This window comes from Rhinatrema bivittatum, chromosome 6 (genome assembly GCF_901001135.1).
Source record: "Rhinatrema bivittatum chromosome 6, aRhiBiv1.1, whole genome shotgun sequence".
Classification (NCBI taxonomy): Eukaryota; Metazoa; Chordata; class Amphibia; order Gymnophiona; family Rhinatrematidae; genus Rhinatrema; species Rhinatrema bivittatum.
In genome coordinates this window covers 141,647,393-141,672,709 of record NC_042620.1, presented here as the reverse complement: position 1 = coordinate 141,672,709, position 25,317 = coordinate 141,647,393, and the positions used below count along the sequence as shown (strand labels likewise).

Genomic DNA, 25,317 nt, shown 5'->3' with positions numbered 1-25,317 from the left:
CCTAGATTCCGACGCTCTAGGTCAGTGCCACTATTCTGCTGCATCGAGGACCATGGTGCTTGATGATGCTCGGGTCAAAAGTCCATGATGCTAGATGGCGTCGTAACGATGCATGACGGTACCCCTGAGGCCTAAGGTATGGAAAATGCTCCTGCCCCCCATTCAGGCAATAGACAGCGTGCATGACGATCAACTGTGCCCAAGGGTCGAGAGCCCTTGTGGAGTTGAGGGCAGTTACAAACCTCAATGGCATTAAGCGTGCCTCGGCACCTCAATGACATCGAGGGGTGACCATAGTGCGCGTGGCAAGTCCTGGTCCTGACATTGGTGCAGCATACCTACCATCGGTGCACTGGCACCGGCATGCAGGGGCAACGTTACAGAGCATGGCATAAAAATGCAGCATGCTGCTTGCCCAGGCTCCTGCTCACCCTCTCTCACAGGAGACTGCATTGCCATCACTGGCAAGCAAGAGAGGAAACTATGTCTTCCAGGGCTCCTGTTGTGCAGACTAGTTCCTTACAATGTGGGGAGGATGAGCTCTCACCCCACAGGAATGGTGCAATTATCGATCCCATTACTGTCAGAGCTTCCATCAATGCCGATCGATCAGTGAAACATTGAACTCCTGCCCGGGTAGAATTCAGGCGAGTCCCTTGGCTCAGTGGTCTACACGGATTACCCATGGACTGCATTCTGTCAGTCTTGTTAGCACCAGAGAAAGGCACAAAAACAGAAAGAGAAAGAAGATTACACAGAAACTAAACTGCAGAATCAGTATTTATCTATTAAGGAATAGAATTAGACTCTGCCAGGCTGCACAGCGACTAAGGCCCAGCATGTGGCAGGCAGAAAGTTGAAATAAGAGAAAAAAATTAAATAAAAAAACAAAAAATAAAAAAACTGTAAGGAAAAGAAAAACAGCTGCAGCTCCAGAAAAAAAATCACAACAAAAACTGTGAGAAGAGAGCAACGCTGAATACTGTGACCACACAGCTCCTGCGACTACCCAGCTCTACGGAAAAAAAAGAGACTGAGGTTAGGTGATAACTACAGCTACACATGCTCAGTAGGGCATGTTTGAAAGCACTAGAATATTTGAAATCAAGTTCTGGGCCAGGCTCCATCCAATGATATCGTCCATATGTGAGGACTGCCATCCTGCTTGAACGCAGGAGAAAAGGGGTTGACAACCCCTCATCCAGCTCCGAGACAGGAAAATGTAAATTTTTAGAAAAACAAAATTCAATCTCCCTCTCTTCAGGAAATCTGAATTGGGCCCCTTGTCTTATTTAACACGACTACTTCTGTAGGGTATGCTCCTGGTCTATAATCTGAAGTAGACAAGTTATTAGATGTACCAGAAGGAATAATATTAAAGAAATGCCATGTTTACTCACCTGCTGAGCAAAACTCTGCAAGAATATCTTTACTTGTTTGTGGGATGCCATTTGCATCAATATCCAAGCTGGAAACGCCATAAATCAGTGAATCTGACTCTTTTCTCTTTCGGCATATATACACCGTGCCAGAGTGCCTTTATCATGTAGTCAATACTGATCAAAATCTGTCCAACTCTGGTATCATAATATGCTAGTGGAAGCTGGCATGTTGTGCTGAGATCATAATTGGCATCCAGGCTGATAGAAGGAATCTGGTTTAAACAGTAAATTCCAATTGTCAGTTCTCTCACCATTTGATGGACTTCTCTGTAGTCTATTTGGATGTCTGTTTCTACTGGTGCTAGCACAATGGCATTTGGGTAGCTGAAAGGTTTCATCTGGTTTATGAGTCCGCTTGGCAGTTCTAAGGGGAAACGGATATCATCCTTAGGAGCCAGCCAACTGGCATAGAAAACAGCGAGCAATTCCTGCATCTCAACACGATCAAATTTTTCAAAATAGGCAGTAGCAGCTCTCTGTGCTGCCAGTTCTGACAGAAAGGTGTCATCTTGTAATTTAATCAGATTAGCAGATTTTCTGGCTGATCTCAACATTCTTCAACTATTTGATTCCTTGGACTTTTTTTTTCTTTCTAGAATTAAGTAGAGGAGAAAAAATGTTGTTATTTCATATGGTAGCTTGCCAGAAAAATATGGCTTCATTGATCACAATTATGTTTAGGAGTGCTCAAGGTATTAGAGATCTTTATGGACATATTCAGTATTTCCTCCTCGAGGTGTTATCAGCCATCATAATGCTGCCACTGTGATGTCGCAAACAGAGCATGAAACCAAGGCTCTGCTGAATACCATACTCAGGTAAGCCCTTAGAGTAATGCAGCTCCCTCACAGTGATGGGCCATCACCAAAGGACTTTTGCATTTGCCATCTTTGAGGAAATGATACTTCTGTGGTGCAGAAATATTCAGAACTGGCCAATATAACTCTACTTGGAACCAAGATATATTTAATTTTTGAAATGCCTATCTAAAAATTTAAAAAAAATCTCAAGGTATTGTACAATAAGATAAAGAAATACAATACCAGTAACTTACCAGAAATAGTGTAATGTTTAAAAAAAAGTATCATAAAGCTAAACTATACCCAGCTGTGTCCAAATTAGGTTTCAGGAAAAGTATTTCTACAACATTTCTGTCTTCACCAATCTCCTAAATCTTAGTTAATCTTTTTTTAACCTAAACATTTTTTGGTAAGGTAGTCATAAAAAAAAAAAGAACATCATACAAAAAGCACAATCTGAGCAATCTAAATTTGAGAGACCATTTCTGACGGATCTTAATGTCTCACAGTATACCTTTGAGTCAAATAATTGGGCCTGGTTCATTCATAGACTTAAAGATGAGGCAGAGCATTTTAAACTGTGTATGGAATGATGCAAGAAGCGAATATAAATCACTCAAAACTAAAGTAATGTAACGTAAATGCACAATTGAATCTTTATGGGTAGAAATCCCTTGTGTGTCGGGAAAGACTATAGTGATAGGAGTATACTACCGTCCACCTGGTCAAGATGGTGAGACTGATAGTGAAATGCTAAGAGAAATTAGGGAAGCTAACCAAATTGGTAGTGCAGTAATAATGGGAGACTTCAATTACCCCAATACTGACTGGGTAAATGTATCATCGGTACATGTTAGAGATATAAAGTTCCTGGATGGAATAAATGACATTTTTATGGAGCAATTGGTTCAGGAACCGACAAGAGAGGGAGCAATTTTAGATCTAATTCTCAGTGGAGCACAGGATTTGGTGAGAGAGGTAACGGTGGTGGGGCCGCTTGGCAATAGCAATCATAATATGATCAAATTTGAATTAATGACTGGATGGTGGACAGTAAGCAATCTACGGCTCTTGTGCTAAACTTCCAAGAGGGAAACTTTGATAAAATGAGAAAAATTGTTAGAAAAAAAGTGAAAGGAGCAGCTACAAAGGTAAAAAATGTCCAAGAGGCATGGTCATTGTTAAAAAATACCATCCTAGAAGCACAGTCCAGATGTATTCCACACATTAAAAAAGGTGGATAGGAGGCAAAACGATTACCGGCATGGTTAAAAGGGGAGGTAAAAGAAGCTATTTTAGCCAAAAGATCTTCATTCAAAAATTGGAAGAAGGATCCATCTGAAGAAAATAGGATAATACGTAAGCGTTGGCAAGTTAAATGTAAGACATTGATAAGACAGGCTAAGAGAGAATTTGAAAAGAAGTTGGCCGTAGAGGCAAACACTCACAGAAAAACTTTTTAAAATATATCCAAAGCAGAAAGCATGTGAGGGAGTCAGTTGGACAGTTAGATGATCGAGGGGTTAAAGAGGCACTTAGAGAAGATAAGGCCATCATGGAAAGATTAAATGATTTCTTTGCTTCGGTGTTTACTAAAGAGTATGTTGCGGAGATACCCGTTCCGGAGAAGGATTTCATGGGTAATGATTCAGATGGACTGAACCAAATCACGGTGAACCTAGAAGATGTGGTAGGCCTGATTGTCAAACTGAAGAGTAGTAAAACACCTGGACCACATGGTATACACCCCGGAGATCTGAAGGAACTAAAAAATGAAATGTCAGACCTATTAGTAAAAATTTATAACCTATCATTAATATCATCCATTGTACCTGAAGACTGGAGGATAGCTAATGTAACCTCAATATTTAAAAAGGGCTCCAGGGGCGATCCAGGAAATTACAGACCGGTTAGCCTGACTTCAGTGCCAGGAAAAATAGTGGAAAGTGTTCTAAGCATCAAAATCACAGAACATATAGAAACACATGGTTTAATGGAACAAAGTCAGCATGGCTTTACCCAAGGCAAGTCTTGCCTCACTTTTTTGAAGGAATTAATAAACATGTGGATAAAGGTGAACCGGTAGATGTAGTGTACTTGGATTTTCAGAAGGCATTTAACAAAGTTCCTCATGAGAGGCTTCTAGGAAAAGTAAAAAGTCATGGGACAAGTGGCGATGTCCTTTCGTGATAGGTTTCGTCCATCCAGAGCGTTTTCTTCTTCTCGGACCAGAGCCAGAGCGCAGCGGCGCTACAGGGGATACAGACAGGCGGCCGCCCGGCCATCCGCCCCCAGATCTCAGCCCTGGTCGCGCTCCTTTCATGGGCGTCGGCCCGCACGCACTACTCCCGGACCCGGGAACCCCTCTAACAAGTCTTCACAATGATGCCAGTCTCGCCCACTCCTCTGTCCCCAGGATTAGGGGCCGGCTAACGTTTTTCTACGCGGAGTGGGCGCGGATCACCTCTGACCAGTGGGTCCTGGATACCATAAAACACGGCTACGCATTGGAATTTGTCCGCCCTCCGCAGGGAAGGTTCATCTTTTCTCCCTGTGGCTCGGACCTCAAAAGAAGGGCGGTGCAGCTGACTCTGGACAGACTCCGGGAGATAGGCGCTATTGCGCCCGTGCCCTTCGGAGAGGTGGGCTCGGGCCACTATTCCATCTATTTCGTCGTGCCAAAGAAGGACGGTTCCTTCCGGCCTATACTGGACCTCAAGGAAGTCAACAAATCCCTTCGAGTCGTTCGGTTCCGCATGGCAACACTCCGATCAGTGATTGCGGCGGTACATCGGGGGGAGTTTCTCGCCTCCCTGGACTTAACGGAGGCCTACCTGCACATTCCCATCCGCCCGGACCACCACCGTTTCCTTCGTTTCAAAATCCTGGACCAGCGTTTTCAGTTCACGGCTCTCCCGTTCGGACTGGCGACAGCGCCGCGCACCTTCACCAAGATCATGATAGTCGTGGCTGCAGCCCTCCGGAAGGAAGGCATCCTGGTTCATCCTTATCTGGATGATTGGCTCATCCAGGCGAAGTCATTCGATCATGGACGCTCAGCGGTGACTTGACTAGTACGGTTTCTACATTCCCTGGGATGGGTAGTGAACTTCTCCAAGAGCTCCCTCACTCCCTCGCAACGCTTGGATTTCTTGGGGGCGACCTTCGACACCCTACTGGGCAAAGTTTTTCTGCGCCAGGACAAGGCTCAATCCTTGCGGGGTCACACACGATGGTTCTCTGCATTACCAGAGCCCACCTCCTGGGACTACCTACAACTCCTGGGAGTGATGGGGTCCACCATCGACCTTGTACCTTGGGCTTTCGCGCACCTCAGGACCTTACAGTGGGCGCTCCTCTCCCGGTGGAAACCAGTATCACAGGACTACCAGATGATTCTCCCGCTCCCGCAGAATGCCAGGGACAGTCTGGGCTGGTGGTTGGATCCGCCGAACCTGGCCTGGGGCGTGTCCCTCGATCTGCCAAATTGGGTGGTGGTGACTACCGATGCCAGTCTAGCAGGCTGGGGTGCAGTATGCGATCGAAGCGCCACGCAGGGGACGTGGTCCGCGGTGGAGGCGAAGTGGTCAATCAACCGTCTGGAAACCAGGGCGGTCCGGCTAGCTCTGCGACATTTCCTCCCGCTTCTTCGGAACCGGGAAGTCAGAATTCTATCAGACAACGCTACCACCGTGGCCTACATCAACCGACAAGGAGGCACGCGCAGCCCGCAGGTAGCGTTCGAGGCGGCGCTACTGATGCAATGGGCGGAGCGTCATCTCGTCCGGCTAGCGGCCTCGCACATCGCCGGGGTGGACAACGTCCAGGCGGACTTCCTCAGTCATCAACTGCTGGACCCAGGAGAGTGGTCTCTCTCCGACAAAGCGATGCAACTTATCGTCTATCGGTGGGGGCCCCCCACCTGGATCTGATGGCGTCCGCTCTCAACGCCAAGGCTCCACGCTTCTTCAGTCGCCGGAGAGAGCGCGGCGCTGAGGGAGTGGATGCCCTGGTCCTTCCGTGGCCCCCACATCTTCTGCTCTACGCTTTTCCACCGTGGCCTCTGGTGGGCAGGATGCTCCACAGAATAGAAAGCCATCAGGGGACCGTGGTCTTCGTCGCTCCGGAATGGCCCAGGCGACCCTGGTTTGCAGACCTTCTACAGCTGGTGATCGACGGGCCAATCAGGCTGGGGCACCTCCCCCAGCTCCTACATCAGGGCCCGGTATTTTTCGAGCAGGCAGAATTCTTCTGTCTTGCGGCCTGGCTTTTGAGAGGCGCCGCCTCCGGCGTCAGGGCTACCCGGAGGCGGTAGTATCTACGCTATTGCGGGCACGAAAAACATCGACATCGGCGGCCTATGTTCGGGTCTGGAAGGTGTTCGAGCTGTGGTGTACCAGCCAGGCCACGAGACCCGCTAAGGTTTCTGTACCTCAGATCCTTCAGTTTCTACAGGCGGGAGTGGAAAAAGGGCTCGCCTATAATTCACTACGGGTTCAGGTGGCCGCCCTTGGTTCGCTGTTGAGCGATGGGGGCTCTCTTCTACAGCACCCTGACATTGCTCGTTTTCTCAAGGGTGTCAAGCATATGCATCCTCCGTTGCGGGACCCTTGTCCCTCCTGGAGTCTTAACCTTGTGCTTCGCTCCCTGTCGGGACCACCGTTCGAGCCGCTGCGCAGCGCAACGATAAAGGATCTCACTCTCGAGACTGTTTTTCTTGTGGCCATCTGTTCCACTCGACGCATCTCAGAGCTGCAGGCTCTGTCGTGTAGAGAGCCTTATCTCCGTTTTTCCGACTCTGGAGTTTCGCTTCGCACCGTTCCCTCCTTCCTGCCGAAGGTGGTTTCTGCATTCCATGTGAACCAGACGGTGGAGCTGCCGTCCTTCTCCTCCTCAGAGCCGAAGACGCTCCGTCTCTTGGATGTCAAGCGCACTCTGCGCCTCTATCTGGAGGCTACAAATGAGTTCCGGATCTCTGACCATCTCTTCGTACTCTGGTCCGGACCTAAGAAGGGGTCTCAGGCCTCGAAGGCTACCATTGCCAGATGGTTGAAGGCCGGCATTGCTGCTTCCTACATTGGGGCGGGACGGATTCCCCCACCCGGCATCGTAGCGCATTCTACACGTTCTCAGGCGGCTTCCTGGGCGGAGTCTCGCTCTGTATCCTCGCAAGAAATTTGTAGAGCAGCGACCTGGAAATCGTTACACACGTTCTCGAGGCACTATCGTCTGCACCTCGCCTCTTCGGTCTCTGGACACTTTGGCGAGCAGGTTCTCCGAGCAGGCCTCGCAGGACCCCACCCGGTTTAGGGAAGCTTGGGTACATCCCACTGTCTGGACTGATCCAGGTACGTACAGGGAAAAGAAAATTATTACTTACCTGCTAATTTTCGTTCCTGTAGTACCATGGATCAGTCCAGACGCCCACCACGTTTTGGGTTCTTGATCCTGCTCAGCTCTGCGCTATTTCCTGTTCACAGTGCTCTGTGTCTTCACAGTCGTTTCCTTTTTGCTGTTTTTCACAACTCCCTACAAGTTGGTAGGATGTTTGCAGTTACTTGTTGCGGTTACAATTGTTTTAATTATCTGTTTCCACAAACTTGATCCTTCGGGGGTTTCTACTCGGGCTTTGATATACTCGATACTGAACTCCTGCAGAGGGGGTAGTAGGATATATGGATACGCCCCCTCAAAGCTTGTGCTGACTCCATCTGCTGGATTGGGGAAGGGAGTGGGCAGTGGAGCGCCTCAGGGATCTGTATTGGGACCCTTACTTTTCAATATATTTATAAATGATCTGGAAAGAAATACGACGATTGAGGTAATCAAATTTGCAAATGATACAAAATTGTTCAGAGTAGTTAAATCACAAGCAGATTGTGATAAATTGCAGGAAGACCTTGTGAGACTGGAAAATTGGGCATCCAAATGGCAGATGAAATTTAATGTGGATAAGTGCAAGGTGATGCATATAGGGAAAAATAACCCATGCTATAGTTACACAATGTTAGGTTCCATATTAGGTGCTACAACCCAAGAAAGAGATCTAGGCATCATATTGGATAACACATTGAAATCGTTGGTTCAGTGTGCTGCGGCAGTCAAAAAAGCAAACAGAATGTTGGGAATTATTAGGAAGGGAATGGTGAATAAAACGGAAAATGTCATAATGCCTCTGTATCGCTCCATGGTGAGACCGCACCTTGAATACTGTATACAATTATGGTTGCCGCATCTCAAAAAAGATATAATTGCGATGGAGAAGGTACAGAGAAGGGCGACCAAAATGATAAGGGGAATGGAACAGCTCCCCTATGAGGAAAGACTGAAGAGGTTAGGACTTTTCAGCTTGGCGAAGAGACGGCTGAGGGGGGGATATGATAGAGGTGTTTAAAATCATTAGAGGTCTAGAACGGGTAGATGTGAATCAGTTATTTACTCTTTCAGATAATAGAAAGACTAGGGGGCACTCCATGAAGTTAGCATGTGGCACATTTAAAACTAATCAGGGAAAGTTCTTTTTCACTCAACACACAATTAAACTCTGGAATTTGTTGCCAAAGGATGTGGTTAGTGCAGTTAGTATAGCTGTGTTTAAAAAATAATTTAATAAGTTCTTGGAGGAGAAGTCCATTACCTGCTATTAATTAAGTTGACTTAGAAAATAGCCACTGCTATTACTAGCAACAGTAACATGAAATAGACTTAGTTTTTGGGTACTTGCCAGGTTCTTATGGCCTGGATTGGCCACTGTTGGAAACAGGATGCTGGGCTTGATGGACCCTTGGTCTGACCCAGTATGGCATGTTCTTATGTTTGTTCCGCGGTGGGACAGCGCAGCGACTGGCCGCATTCACCGTGGAACGCCAATGGCTCTCACCGATGCTATGCCCCTCTCTTTGCGGCATGGATGCCGCTCCCACACATCAACTTCTTTGTAGGCCCCGCGGCGGGAAACCCTGCTCAGCACTGAGATATGACATTACGGGAGACTGGGGGTTTAAACCAAAACAGTCCTGTTCACTGGTGCTTCAGTAACAGGTCCTCCTGCAGCCTAGCAGTACCTGTTGCTTTCCTTGCCTCGTTACCTTGTCTGCCTTGCAATGTCACCTTGTTTTCTTACCTTGCCTGCTGTGCTGGTTGTATCCTTGCCTTGCTTTTGGTCCCCTTATCCTGCCTCCCCATGCCTGGTTGCCTCATCTCTGTTCCCTATACCTTATCTTATCCTGTCCATCTCTCTCTGCCTGATTCCTGATTCTCACTTTCTGCTATGGACTCCAACTACTCTTCTGCTCATTGCCTGCCCTGACCTTGGCCTGGTCCCAGTTACTAATTGCTTGCTGCGTGACTCAACCTTGGCCTGGACCCAGATACTGATTGCTCGCTACCTGCCCCAACCTTGGCCTGGACCCAGATACCACTGCTCACTGCCAGTCCTGACCCCTGCCCATGTCTCAACTTCGTCCGACCACTTCTTGCAGGACTCTTGCCTAAGTCCTGCCAGCCCCTGGAACTCAAAGGCTCAATCTGCGGGGAACGGGGTTGGTATAGGTGAAGCTCAGCACCAGTCTTAGCAAGAGCAAGTTCACCAGCTGTCGGCATATGGCATCTGTGACAGTTTGCTGAGGCCATGAGCTTGGTGGACTTGTCCCCAGCTTAAGCTATCTCAGGGTTGGCCTTCCAGATCCAGCAGCAGCAAGACCAGCTGAACAACATAACCAGCATTTTCCAAGACCTAGCAACTTGAATGGAATCCATGCAGGTTCACTCCCCTGCACCTTCACTGGCACCTCCCCCAAATCTCCTGCTCAGCAACTGTGACCTTTGCTGCAGCTCCTGCCACTGCCCAAAATCACCATTCTGGGGGGGCAAGCAGCAAAAGGCACCAGTACATAGTATTGTCACATACCACCAGAAAAGAAAGTTCTAGAGACAAGTGTCTTCCATGGCTGACAATCAGGTCACAGAAGTCTTTGAGGCCACCACAATCGCAGTAAAAAGTTATCTTTCCTAGTCTCATTGTAGGCGAAAGGCTTGCAAACATTCTCTAGATCAAACTGAGGAATAGAGAACATTGAGTCCTAATATTATGGGCTGAGAAACATCTGCAACTCCTTGTCCCAAGTGATGCCTACAGCTTGCAGCATCCAACCACGTTCTGAGTATAGACTCATTCTAGAGACCAGAGTACTAATGCACATGATCTTTCTCCATCTGCACCAAATCAGAGTGAGAGAAGGCATAGCGTGTTTGGATATGAAAATATGTTGGAATCTGAAAGATATGGCTGGTGAGGCAGCTCTCCTGTTTCTGGAAAAGGCTCAGAATTCTCAAGCTCAACCTTATAATTGCCCCACGGTTCAGTGAGTATTCCAACCAGGGGATTGGGTCCTTGTCCTCTTGTTATCGTCAGAAAGCAAGCTACTAGCCCACTGGCAAGAATCCTATGAAGTCCTGAAGAAAACAGGGCCCGTGGACCTCAAGATAGCTCAGTCAGATAAGCAAAAGAAGACCCAAATCTACCACATAAACCTCCTGAATAAATGGATGCTGCAAGAGTGTGGCATGGTTCAGGAAGGAGAATTTGACCCAGTGGTCAAGCTGAAACTGGACTAAGCCCAAGTACCCTTCGGAGAAAAGCTGACAACTATACAGACTGCTGACTTGAAGCAGTTGGTAGAGAAAAACAAAGAGATCTCAAACCTGCCTGTTCGTATTCAGTTGGTACAACATGATATTATTACATCTCCTGGAGTGGTGGTATGCCAGCAACCTTATTGGATTCCCGAGACTAGGCACTGTACCATCAAGGCTGATGTGAAGGAGATGTTCCAGCTCGGCATAATAGAGGAGTCCAACAGTACTGGTCCTCACCCATCATATTGGTGCCAAAGCCAGATGGCAGCATCAGGTTCTGTTTCAACTTCAAAAACATTAACAAAGTCTCAAAGCTTGATACCTATCTGATGCCATGAGTGGATGAACTGATTGAGTGTCTGGGGTCATTCCAGTTCATATCTACCCTCATTCTTACCAAAGGGTACTGGCAGGTGCCTCTCACGCCCTCAGCAAAAGAGAAAACTGCGTTCTCTACACCCACGAGGCTGTTCCAGTTCACGGTACTCCCGTTTGGCTTTCAAGGCGCCCCTGCCATGTTTCAATGCTTGGTCAATTGCCTGTTCCACCCAAATCAAGGTTATGAACCGCCTACCTAGATGACATTATGATCTAGAACCACGGCTGGAAGACCCATCTTAGCCAATTCCAGGCTTCATTAACCAGTCTGAAGAAAGCAGGGCTGACAGTTTTTTCCAAGAAGTGTGTGCTAGGTGGGCAAGAGGTCCAGTATCTTGGCTATACCCTGGGGAAGGGGAAGGTTTATCCACAGACCAGAAAGATCGAGGTGATCACTTGGGTCCAGTCCTGCAAACGAAGGCAAAACTGAGATCACTTTTAGGCCTTACGGGATATTATAGGAGGTTTATCCCTAACTATTCAGAGAAGGTGGATACGCTCACAAGGCTACTGGTAAAGAGAGCACCAGAGAAGGTCCAGTGGTCGGAGGAAGCGAAGAAGGCGATATGTTCTGAACCAGTCCTAATCAGCTCGGATTTTACTGAACCCTTCACAGTGCAAACCGATGCCGCTGAGGTCAGCTTGGGGGCTATCTTGGCCCAGAATAAGTATGGCCAAGAACATCCTTTGGCATACATCAGACGGAAGCTGATGCCATGTGAGAGATGGTACTCAACTGTTGAGGAGGAGGTCTTGGTGGTCAAGTGGGCCTTAGAGGTCATGCGCTACTACCTACTGGGGTGGCAATTTACACTCATAACAGACGATTAACCATTTTTATGGATCAATAGGAATAAGAAATCCAATGCAAGAGTGATGTGGTGATTCCTGGCCCTGCAGCCTTTCAACTACAAGTTCTGACATAGGGTGGGAAAGGAGAATGTGACTGAAGATTTCTTGTTAAGAGAGGCGTCCCTTGAACAGGCAAATGCTCATCCCAACAAAGCTGAGCTGAGGGGGAAGTATGTGAAGGAGTGTATAGGAAACTCCCTCAGTCTACCTTAAAGGACTTGGACACAGCTATCCCACCCAGTCCCCCTTAAGATAGAGAGCTGCAGGGAATCCTGGGTAAAGGAAAGAGCCCTTCCCCAGATGAAAAAACTTCAGGCCCTAGAAGAACCTTGTTCTTTGCCTTGTCCCCAGAGTCTTGACATGCTGCCTTGTCTTGTCTTGTCCCTGCGTGTCGTTTGTCTTGGTCTGATCCTCCAGTTCTGACCTCAACCATGGATCTTGACCATCCCCTTGCTTGCCGCCTGAACCTGACCTTAACCCTGAATCGTGACTACGTCCTGTCTGCTGTCAACACTGACAATGGACCTGTCTCTAGACTCTGTCTTAGATCCCTTGAACTACCTAAATCCTACCGGCTGCCAGAACCCAAGGGCTCAACCTGCAAGGGAGGTGGCTGGAACAGGTGAAGCTCCAGTTTGGCCCACTTCAGAGTCTGTTGCCATTGAAGGCCTCATGGGGTCACCCTTGAGGCTGTGATAACTATGCTGCAAACCAAGGTCTTCCATGTTACGATCCTGTTTGCAGAGCCCATCCCGCAAGCAGGCCCTCACCTATCTCTCAGATGCTGTACTGTGCTTACCCTGGCCCTGACGCTTCAGTCATTGCTGTGTCACTCCCCGCAGCCCGGCCGCTCTTGCCACTGCTCTCGCAGTGGGTAAGATGCTGCCACCAGGAAGCCTTCACCGTTGCGGCCTGGGGCCACTGCCGCCAACTGTCCATCAAGTGGCATGGAGCCGCCACCGGGATTTTGCCTTCGCAGCCTGGCTGCCGCTGCCGGGTCTTCCTATGCGGCAGTGCTGCTGCTGTCTTCATCCATGGCAGGAAAGCTGCTGCCAGGATCCCCTGCCTTCTCGGCAGGAGAAGCCATTGCCATGGACTCCTCCTGGGTGGCGGGGAAGCCGCGGTCTTCCTTTTCATCTTTGCGGCCCAGTGCCGCCGCTGTCCTCTGTCCTGTTCCCAGGCCCTCTTGGTGTGCAGCCGTGCCTATTCTCAACATTTAAAGGGCCAGTGGCAGGAAAAGCCCGCGGCCCCACCGGAAGCCAGCCTCAGTCAACTTCCTGCTTCAGCCCTATATAAGGGCTCAGTTCCTGTTCCTCGGGGCCTTCGTACTGATCCCATGGTCATCCATGTTCTTCTTTGCCGGTCAAGGTCCTCCGTAGTCTTCTAGTGTCTTGATGGCTCTTCGTTCCATGTCTTTGATGTTCCTGGTCTCGTTCCTTGTCAGAGCTCCTTCGTTGACTTTTCCTTGTTCCAGATGTCCTGATATTCCTTGGTCCTGATATTCAGAAGTCCTGATGTTCCAGAGGTCCTGTTGTTCCGTGTTCTGAAGTCCTGATGTTCCTGAAGTCTTCCAAGTTCCGAGTCTTCCCAGCTCCTCGAGTACACCAGATGACCACTCTGAGGGTAAATCCGTATTGATTCGGTTCCTGTCTCCGGTCATTGGAGCCTCGTTTTGGTTGGATCCCCTTCCGGCGCTTGTCCCACTCCCGCGTGGTCCGCAACCAGCCTTCTCAGGTTGTGTAGGGCGTGCAGTGGGACAGGGTGATCCGTGACCAGCCCATGGGGGGCTGTGTAGGGCGCCCTGAGGGACAGTACCCGCCTGTACCTTCCAAGCACCTTGAGTCCTCGTCTGAGTCTTCCAAGCTCCTGAGTCCTCATCTGAGTTTTCCAGGTTCCTGAATCCTTGCCTGAGACCTCCAAGTAATCGAATCCTTGTCAGAGTCTTCCGAGTAACCTGAGTCCTCATCTGAGTCTTCCAAGTTCCAAGTTTTCATCTGAGTCTTCTAAGTTCCATGAGTCTTCATCTGAGTCTTCCATGTTCCAAGTCTTCATCTGAGTCTTCCAAGTTCCATGAATCTTCGTCTGATTCTTCCAAGTTCCAAATCCTCATCTGAGTCGTCCAAGTTCGAAGTCCTCGTCTGAGTCTTTCAAGTTCCATGAGTCTTCGTCCGAGTCTTCCAAGTTCCTGTCTTGGCTTGTTCCTGCCCTCAGCCTGGCTCAGGAGGGCTACTCCTGAGACCAGCATTGCGTTGCTGGGTCTCATTGGTGTGTGTAGGTCCAGCGGAGGGCTGACCCTGCCTTGTTCCTGTTTCAAAGTTCCTTGCCTTAGTTCCAGTCCTGCCTTGTTCCTGTTTCGCCCATCCTTGCAGGCCCTCACCTCCCACGGTGTGCCTTGGAGCTCCTCCCTGAGTCGTGCCGTGGTTCAGGGGCTCACACTCTCCTATGAGTTAGCGACCGGCCTCCATGCTCTCAACACCAGCAGTAGGCCGCGCTCACAACATTCCACTTCCGCCACTCCTTACACCCACATACATGTTGATGGATTATGTTGGCATGTGTGAGACAAACCTGGGTCTTTTTTTCACATCTAGTGGAAATGTAAGCTGGTACAGTCCTATTCGGGGAAGGTGATAAACTTGATTGATCAAGTTGTCAATGTTGTTTTACCTAAAGATCCCAAGATACTCCTTTTGTCTTTATTCCCACCTGATTTACCTGTGAAAAACCTGAAATTGTTGTCTCAATTTGTCATTAACTTCAATCGTGGTTAGAGGAGAAAGTCAAAACAAACCTGTAAGCCATCCAAATTTTAAAGGGATTACATATAAAATTAAGATCTCTGGATGATCTCAGCAACCAAATATAATTTTAACGGAATACTACCCAGAAACAGTTGCTCCAATTTAATCTACTGTTTAGTTTTATTGCTTTGCCTAGTAATGCTCTAAATTGAGCAGCAACATAATATTTAATATTAGGTACTGGCAAACGGGGGGTTTGGCAGTACCCCACCCCCACCAGGTTTTTTGTCTGATACAAGACTGCACGAGAGATTAGTGCTGCCAGATGAAACCAAAAACCTTCTCTGAAGTAACTTCAATACCTTATCCGGAATATTAACAAAGTCTGAAAAAAATAACACAACTTAGGTAAAAGAGACATCTTAATAACTGCAATACATCCAAATCAGGAAAGATCAAGGTGTGCCCCAAGTCTCCAGATCCCTCTATAAACTAGCAATCAGCAGAGTGCTATTCAAGCTAAAAAGACTGCCAGTCCACCTCAATTTTTACCCTTAAAAATTTCAAACTATCCTCTGTCCAACTGAAAGGATACTTTTTCTTCAATAGAGAAACCTGAAATGAGGAAAGATTAATATTTCAGATTTTCCTATGGTTACTTTAAAGCCCAAAAACCTTTTCCAAAATCTATTAATTCTTTTATTAAAAGAAGCAAGGTAAAGAAGGGCTTACTAAGAATGAACATAATGTCACTAGCAAAAAGAAAAAATCTTAAACATGCTATTCCCCACCACTATACCAGAAATGTCACACATACTATACATGATGATCCTGGCTGCTGTGTAGCCCTCCTTCCAGCAGAGCCCTCGTGGCCTTCAGTTTTGTCTCTGTTTGTTTGTTTCATCCTTGTCTTCATTGTGGTGCACTTCTGTGTGTGTATCTGTGGGTACCTTCCAGTTCTTTCTACTTTCATATCCATCCTGCCTAGTCTCAGTGGCTGCCCATTGTACCTCTTGCGTGCACCACTTGTAAGTCAATGCCCTTGGAGCACCCAAGTCCTGCCAGCCACCAGAACCCAAAGGCTCAACCTGAAGGAGATGTAGACAATACAAGTAAAGACTCCTGCCTGTCCTGGTCCTGCTCCAGTCTGCCCTGTCCTTGTGTCCTGCCTGCCAGCCATTCCAGTCCATGGGCAGGAGTGTAAACTTTTACTGGCCAGAATGGGGCCTGACAATGCACAGGTTCCATTACAATAACAAATAGCAGAGAGGAAAGGGGACATCCCTGCTAAGGATCCCGCCTCAAAAAAAAAAAAAAGGAGTCAGAGAACTTACCGTTAATCTTGATACATCCTTGGGGCTCTAAAAATAATCCCCTTACCGAAGAAATAAATGTGGGACCCATAACTATTTTCTGTTACACTTTAAAAATGAAAGACCAATGAAGCTGGTCAAAGGCCTTCTCTGCATTAATTGCAAGAAGCAATGCAGAAATTTGCTAATGCCGGGCATACCAAATCAAGTACAGAAGGCTTGGATTATTATCAGGAGCTTGGTGCTCATTGATGAATCCAGATTGATCATAATGAATTAACTCCTCTTTAACAAACCCTAGCTAATATTTTTGACAAAATTTTAAATTCAACTTCAAGAGAGAGATGGATCTATATACAAACTACAAAATGTATTATCTTTATCCAGCTTGGAAATAACTGTTATCCCATCCAATCCAAGCAATTTGTTCGGTTTTAACAAACCAATAGCTGATAGCCCTTCTAGGTCAATAATTTCCTTCTCCAGTCTAAATTGTGCTTCAGAAGAAATAACAGGAAGGGGAAATATGAATCAGATAACAATCAATCTCTTCATCCTTAAATGTTTAAATCTTGAGAATTTAGAACTTGATTAAACTTGATTAAACTGAACAAGATTCTCTCTGGTCCCATCATTGTCATATTAAAAAAACACCTTTCTCATCTTTAATGTTGGTAATTTGATTTTGAGTCTGCAAATTTTTTTAGTTTCAAGCAATGAGCTTATTGACCTTATTGCCAAATTCAAAAAAGGATGGTTTGGAGAGATCTATTTTATATTTAATCTCATCTGCAAAAAGCTCCTTAAGCTTCCCTCTTTCCGCCTCTAATTTACCAAGGATTTTGTGATTGCCTTTTTATTTATGTAGCTGTTCTAATTGAATTGAATTATCCCTTCTAATTGCCTTTTCTTCTTTTCAGCTGCTGCCCCGAATATTAATTTACCACGAATCACAGATTTAGGACACTCCCATAATGTATGAGCGGAAGAACTCTCTTGATCACTGAGCTGAAGATATTCTTGCAAGTCAGATCTCAGCTGCTCGTATAATGCTGCATCATTCAATAAAGAATCATCTAATCTCCAAAAATCATCATCTAGTATCTTTTTCTGTGAATGAAAACTCAAATTCAATAGCAGCACAATCGGACCACATAACGGAATTTATCTCAGCAGAAAACACCTCCGATGTACATGATTTGTTCACCCAAAAAAAGATCAATTCTCAAATAGGTGTCATGCTGCGATGCAAGCTTAAGCTCCTTATTTCTTCCCAAGCATTAACAAATGTGTGAAGGGTATATAACCCAACTAAGAGGGACAAAATCTTTTATTCTATGCTGCATGACAGATATCAGTAATATTAAAGCCCCCCCCCCCCCCCCATAATCAAATGGCCTTACAAAGATTCATTAAGAATTCCCCCTAAAGACAGAAAAAAAAACCCTGATTAATATTAGGACCATAAATGTTGAGAAGAGAAAAAATGCCTTCAGTCTTTAATTTCAATAAAATACATATCCCCTCCCTATCCCCTATCACCTCTAAAACATCAAAAAGTAAATCTTTTGAGATTAAAATACAAACTTCACAGTTTAGGATGTACCACATCAGAGGCAAAGAAAATATAAGTAATCAACTTTTCCACTTGCTTTTTTAAATGAGTTTCCTAAATAAAAAAAAAAAGATACATGTATCTTTTTGGCTTCTTTAATCAGAAGCTGGTGCTTCATAGGGGAATTCAAACCTTTAGCATTTAGGGAAACCACTAGAAGACTAGCCAACAAGGGACGAGAGGAAGATAAAACAGAATTTTAAAAAACCTCACTCTCGGTGATAAACCCACTTCTATAACACACACAAATCCACCCTCCACCCCATCCCCCACACAGAGATATCAGAAGTATGCTAGACACTATCACACCAACCAAATGAGGAATGATAACCCCCCTTTCCACCTATTCCCCCTCCCCCCGAGATGACCCACCAATATTATACATAAAAACTTCCCCCGAATATCAATGTAAAGAGGAGGAAAAAAAGACCTCTTAACCATCAACTTAGCCCCTGAAATAAAATAAAAAAACATCATTATTTGTCCCAGACCAGTGCTAATTTCTATGAAGATTGAGAACCCATACATAACAGACACCATATAAAGGCAAGCATTTTTCATGTAAATAAATAAATAAACAAATAAATAAATCAATAAATAATTAATAAATGTAGCAACATCTTCAGAAAATACATCAGTACCTGAGTTACATCTCAGCCTTTTCCCTCCTTGTTGACTTTCTAACACTGGGAGTACTCTTGTTCAGGTATATGTTTAGTATCTGTTTCACATTGCTTCACATTAATTCCAACTTCACCCAGCAATTTCAAAGTTTCATTCACCGATCAAAATCTCATAGTGGCCCCACTAATAGTGTAGGAGAAGATGGATGGGAAAAGCACTTGTAGAGGATATTTTCAGCCTTGAGGAAGTCCTTCACACATTTCAACTCTCTATGTCTCCTTAAAGTGATAATCATTAAAAATTGCTATCTCATGACCCTTCCAAGGACCTGGCTTTCTTCATAATAGCTGCCTTAGTGATGAAATGGTAGTAACAAACCACAATATCCCTCAGCTTATTTTTAATAGATGCCCCCAAGACCCTATGTGCCCACTGCAATTTGATATCCAGCTTAGTGAGTTCAGAGTCACCCAACCCCAAAATTACTTCATATGTTACGCATAGTGTCAACACAATGAGGTAGATTTTAAAAATGCTGATCACGCAAAAACGGCCACGTACGTGTATGTGAGCCGCATGCGAGCAACGCAAATATTAAGAATTCATGAAGTGGGCACATACCCATGCATGCGTCAAGAATAAGGAGGTGGGGAAGGGGTGAGGCTAAGACTTAAGTGCGTAACTCCAAGTTTTAAAAAAGCTGACCATGGCACACATCCATGTGTTATGCACATAACTTTGCTTTAGGTCCTGATGAGGAGCAAGTCTAGAGATCTCGAGTTTTAGGGCTTTCAGCACAGCGTGAAGGTTCAGGATCAACTGGAGGGTTTACAGGATGAAGAACCAGAGGGATCTTGAAGACCTCAATATCAAATGGACAAACTGGTGGACTAATTGGAAAAACTTGGTTTTCCCTCACATGAGCATATTTTAAAATTGCCTGCATATGTGCATAAAAGCCAGTAAAGCCCTAGTGGAAAAGCATGTGGGATATTTACTCAAGCCGCCTCTTAAGATTACACGCACACATATGCGCTGCGGCAGGGGGATTTTGAATGATACGCGCATACTTTTCTGTTACACTTTAAACATAAAAGACCAATGAACCTGGTCAAAGGCCTTCTCTGCATCAACTGCAAGAAGCAACACAGAAATTTGCTAATGCCGGGCATACCAAATCAAGTACAGAAGGTCTGGATTATTATCAGGAGCTTGGTGCTCATTGATGAATCTAGATTGATCATAATGGATTAACTTCTGTATAACAAACCCTAGCTAATATTTTTTACAAAATTTTAAATTCAGCTTCGAGAGAGATGGGTCTATATAAGAACTACAAAATGTATTATCTTTACCCAGCTTGGAAATAACTGTTATTCCCATCCAAATTCATAGAAGAAAGAAGACCAGTCAATGAGTTGAAAACTCTGAGCAAAGGTTTCACAAGAATATCACTAAACTTTTTATAAAATTTTGCTGTAAAACCATCCAAACCAAGCGATTTGTTCGGCTTTAACAAACCAGTAGCTGATAATCCTTCTAGGTCAGTAATTTCCTTCTCCAATCTAAATTGTGCTTCAGAAGAGATAACAGGGAGGGAAATATGAATCAGATAACAATCAATCTCTTCATCCTTAAATGTGCAAATCTTGAGAATATAGGACTTGATTAAACTGAACAACATTCTCTCTGGTCCCATCACTGTCATATTAAAAAAACACCTTTCTTGTCCTCAATCTTGGTAATTTGATTTTCAATCTGCATATTTTTTTTACTTTCAAGCAATGAGCCAATTGGCCTTACTGCCAAATTTAAAAAAAGGACAATTTGGAGAGATCTATTTTATATTTAATCTCATCTGCAAAAAGCTCCTTAAACATCCCTCTTTCCGCCTCTAATTTACTAAGGATTTTGGGATTGCCTTTTTATTTATGTAGCTATTCTAATTGATGAATTGACTTATCCCTTCTAATTGCCTTTTCTTCTTTTTAGCTGCCGCCCAGAATATTAACTTACCACGAATCACAGGTTTAGGACACTCCCATAATGTATGAGCAGAAGAACTCTCTTGATCACTGAGCTGAAGATATTCTTGTAAGTCAGATCTCAGCTGCTCATATAATGCTGCATCATTCAATTTCCAAAATCATCATCAAGCCGCCTCTTAAGATTAATGCACACAAAAGCGCAGCAGGGGGATTTTGAATGAAACGCGTGTACAATATAAAATCGCAGTGTATCTCCGCTTGCGCTGATATGCACATTTATGGGTGCAAGCACATTCCTTTTAAAATTAGCCAGAATGTACTCACCATTCAGGAGCTCGCCAGATGTGCAAATTATGCCTTCTCTAGTGGTTTTCAGGATCTTTAAGCTTGTCCAAGAATTCTCCATTCACCTTCTCCAAGCGCTGGTATTCCTTCTGGAAGTGCATCAATGTGTTGTAGCAGCCAGCCGCGGCCGTCCGCAGCTGGCCCCTCCTACCTCTCTTCGCAGCGGCAGGGCCACTGGCGACGCCACAGCAGCAGCAGGGAAGCACTCTCGTGCCGGGCTTCTGCTCTCCTCTCTCGGCCCCGCTCCCTGGGCTGAGTCCCTATGGGGCCTTCCGGCGGGGGTGGGGGGCGCCCTCCGGCCTCCCTCTCGCAGCGTCAGGCCGCACTGTCGCGCTTCTGGGATCGGTCTTGGCCTGCCCTGCTCTTAAGGCGTGAGGTCGCGTCTCCTGAAGACATTTAAAGGGGTTTCGCTCTCTAAAGTGGTTTCAGCTGCTCCAGTAGGGTCAGGCACATGGAAGTATTTAAGGAGACTTCCTCCTTCCATTCATTGACTTAGCAATGAGTCTGCTCACTCCATTGAGTCTTCCGGTGCCTCTGGTATCAGTCCCGCTGACTCTGTTCCTGGACGAGCCTTGGGTGTTTGACTTCGGACTGGCAAGCGGTGATTCTCTGGTGTTTGACTCGGACTGGCAAGCGGCTGTTGTTATCGGAGTTAGCAGTCTGCTAGGGAGTTAGCAATCTGTTGTTTATTAGGAGAGTTGTGGGTGGATCTTTGGACCAGTGGCAGATGACCATACCACCGGGGAATGATCCCGAGAGGGACCACCGGTCAGGCTCAGAGTTAGGAGACAAACACACACTAGTTCTTTTATTAGACAGTATACTGAACCACCAGAGATGGCAGTAGTGAGCTGATAAGCACGGCTGGGCTGTAGTCCCTTAGATACTGGAACAGCGATCCCTGGAGGCTGAGCTGTAGAGAAACTGAGATATAGTGAGTAGGCAGGGTATGCAGATGGTAACACTCACACAATGTCCCAATGAAGCCCAGGAGTTGGAATGTATAGGCCCTCGAGGAGCAAGTACCTGGTTCCAGGGAAAGCTCAGAGAGAACGATGGTAACTCACTGATTTAGCTGATATAGTTGGTAGTGATGACTTCCAGGCAGAAGAGTATACGGAGCAAGTCTGGGAACGAGGGCCCTCGAGGAGCGAGTACCGGTTCCAGACTGCCACCTGAAAAACAAAGAAGAGAACGAGGCCCTCGAGGAGCAGGTAAGTCCGAGGAGGCAGAGTAGCTTAGGTAGCGAAACCCTTGCTAACTTGACTTGTTAGCAAATACTGAGACCTTAAATATCTGTCGCGGGTGATGTCATCTTCGGGGGACGCCCCCGAGGTTCGCGCCATCGCCGATACTTCAGTCGGGGCCGCACCGCGAGCGCGCCCCTAGGCCTCCAGGAACATGGTGGATAGCAGCGTCGAGCCGGTCCGGGAACGCCCGAGGACTTGTAGCATAAGAACGCGCGGCAGCCAATCTTCCCGCGGACGGAGAGGGAGGCACCAGAGAGGTAAGGAGGGCGGAGAGAGGGCGTTGGGCACCGACGGACACAACAGTACCCCCCTTCAAAGAGCGACTTCCTCTTCGGGTACCAGGCTTAGGTTTTGAAGGATGCGCGAGGTAGAATTGATGAAGCATCTCTTTGTCCAGGATATTGGTCTGAGGCTCCCAAGAGTTTTCTTCGGGCCCGAAACCTTCCCATTTTAGAAGGTATTCAAAAGTCTTGCCTCTCTTACGAACATCCAGGATCTCTTCGACTTTGTATTCTAAGTCATCTTCTGCATTGATGATAGGTAGATTTTGAATTTTGGAAGAAAATTCACTGAGTATGAGTTGTTATCAGCAGCGGTGGATGAGCTGCTGGGGACGTCACTGAAATCTTCAGTGGAAGTGGCGAAGTTGGGGAACGTCCAAAGCCCACTTCAAAAGATGACACTGGAATGGATCTTTCAGCTTGTTGAGAGGACTCCTCAGGTCTTCCACTAGACGTCTGAGAATGAAATTGCCTCCTGCCCCAGAGTCGACTAAGGCAGGAGTCTGAACCGTGATCGGTCCGTAGGTCAAAGAGACTGGGAGAGAGCGCGGAGGAGATGTCGCGGTATGGCCTAAGAACAGTCCTCCTGCAGGACTTAGGCCCGTCCGATTTCCAGACGAATGGAGCATGTGGAGACATTGTGGCCAGACTGACCACAGTACATGCAAAGGCCGCGCTTCTTTCGAAATGTTCTCTCTTTGGAGGTCAAGCGACCGTGACCAAGTTGCATAGGTTCATCTGTATCAGCAGCAGGGGTTACTGGAACCATCCGAGGTGTAGAGACAGCACTGGTCTGTTTCAACCCGGGTACCACCCTAGGCCGGAGTTCCTTCACCTTGTCCCGGAGTCGTAGATCAATCCGAGTAGCTAAGGCTATTAATTCGTCCAGAGAGTCAGGTGTTTGGCGAGCGGCCAGCTCGTCCTTCAAACGGTTATCCAGGCCTCTGCAGAAGAGAGTCTTGAGACATCTGGGGTTCCAGCAAAGTTCTGCCGCAAGAGTTTTGAACTCTATGGCAAATTCAGCCAATGATCTGCTGCCTTGCTTCAAATCCACGAAAGCAGAACTGGCTACAGACATTCGAGCAGGGTCATCAAAAATGGATTTAAACAAGTCCATAAATCCTTCTATGTCCTGCAAAATAGAATCCTTGCGTTCCCACAAAGTGGATGCCCAAAACAGAGCCCTACCATCCAGGTAGTTGCCTGGATGGTAGAGCAGTTGCCAAGGCAACTGCTCTATATGTTAGAAATGTAAAGAAAAGCAAAAGAAAAATGAAACCTATCTGGTTCTCAAAGGAGGTGGCTGACAAAATTAAAGCTAAAAGAACTGCATACAAGAAATACAAAAGATCCCAAAGGGAGGAGCACAAAGAAGAATATCTGATTCAACTGAGGGAGACTAAGAAATTAATCAAGTTGGCAAAAAGTCAAGCAGAAGAGAGGATTGCCAAGGAGATAAAATATGGTGAGAAATCCATTACCTGCTATTAAGTTGACTTAGATAATAACCACCGCTATTACTAGCAAAGGTAACATGGAATAGACTTAGTTTTTGGATACTTGCCAGGTTCTTATGGCCTGGATTGGCCACTGTTGGAAACAGGATGCTGGGCTTGATGGACCCAGTATGGCATGTTCTTATGTTCTTACCCCAACGGGAGATATATCATTATTGAGGGACTCCTATTTGGTAAAGCCATTATTTTAGCATCAATATATGGTCCCAACCAATATGACCACCATTTCTTCTCTGATATTGTGACCAAAATTATGTCCCTAGGGTGAAGCCCTATGGTGTTGGGAAGGGATTTTAATTGTGTGGCGGATCATGCGTTAGACTGCTCCTCCCCTGGGCCTGAATAAAGGTATCCCATTCCTGTGCGATTCCTTACAATTAATTGACTCATGGAGGATGTTAAATCCTGGAAGTAAGGATTTTTCTCACCAGGCACATGCGTCTGATGCCCAATCTTGGATTGACTATATTTTAATATCTGAATCCCTGTTTCCTCAACTCCAGAGCTCTGCAATTGAACCCATGGTCATCTCGGACCATAGCCCAATATCTTGTGGCATGCGCAAAAGGGGAGGATATAGAGACCCGGCGACATGGAAAATGCCGGTTTGGCTAGTGCAGGATAAGAATTTTAGGGGATTTTTAACCACCAAATGGAAGGAATATTTACTTTTTAATATCATCTATCAAGATATCCCAATTTTATTCTGGGAAACAGCTAAGGTAGTAATATTATCGAATATTCCATACGGCGCAAGAAGGAACTAGATAAACAGATTCTAGAGTTGATGGCTAGATATAACCAATATAAAGCCGCATTAATTCAAAATGCCACAGCGTCTCAAAAAACAGACTTTAATCTGATTAGGGCAGAACTTAATGAGATGCTACATAAAAGAGCGACATTCTCGTTGTTCTCTTTAAGACACTGGTTATACCTCTATGGCAACAAAGTAGGTAAAATGCTATCCCACCTTATAAAGGGGGAGCGGAAATCCATCCATATTGCACATCTTAAAGACCTCACAGGGAATCCGGTGGCCAAGGCTGACGAGATAGCTAATATTTATTTATTTATTTAACATTTTTCTATACCAACCTTCATGGTAATAACCATATCAGATCGGTTTACATCGAACAGAGTAAAAAACTGAAACAGAAATAAACATATGAACGGAGGTGGCAAAGTTACATTCAACAAGGAGGGTGAACTTGGAGGCTTAATCAGCTGGAAAGAGAGGCCTAGGATGGCAGAAAACTAGTAATATAATACAATAGGGTAAGCAGGCTATTGCTTAATGAAATTAGAGGTACAAGGTTCCATCGCTCATGAAGGGAATTAGGTCATCTAGTGTGTATCCGGGGGATCTGAGAAGGCTTGGCGGAAAAGCCATGTCTTAAGTTTTTTCCTAAATGTTGGGAGGCATGGTTCCAGCCTAAGGTCTGAAGGGATGTTATTCCAAATAGTTGGTCCTGCTGTCGAGAAAACTCAGTCTTTGGTCGAGGTGAGTCGCATGGCTTTAGTTGGAGGAGCT

The 25,317-nt window shown here is 46.0% G+C and overlaps 1 protein-coding gene and 1 long non-coding RNA gene across 2 annotated transcripts in view; one reads left to right on the top strand and one right to left on the bottom strand.

Annotated features, from left to right (window-relative positions):
- The window catches only part of LOC115093771, a 123,812-nt gene extending 106,598 nt beyond the window's left edge, over positions 1–17,214 (top strand). Inside the window, exon 4 of the long non-coding RNA XR_003857401.1 lies at positions 17,084–17,214. This is a non-coding gene — a long non-coding RNA (uncharacterized LOC115093771). The remainder of the gene's footprint in view (positions 1–17,083) is intronic.
- Positions 1–25,317, bottom strand: part of ANKAR (ankyrin and armadillo repeat containing) — a 381,604-nt gene that overhangs the window by 351,109 nt on the left and 5,178 nt on the right. The window contains 2 exon segments of the mRNA XM_029605998.1: positions 1,401–1,473; positions 1,475–2,034. Coding sequence (XP_029461858.1) covers positions 1,401–1,473; positions 1,475–1,996 — 595 coding nt within the window. The 5' untranslated portion in view covers positions 1,997–2,034.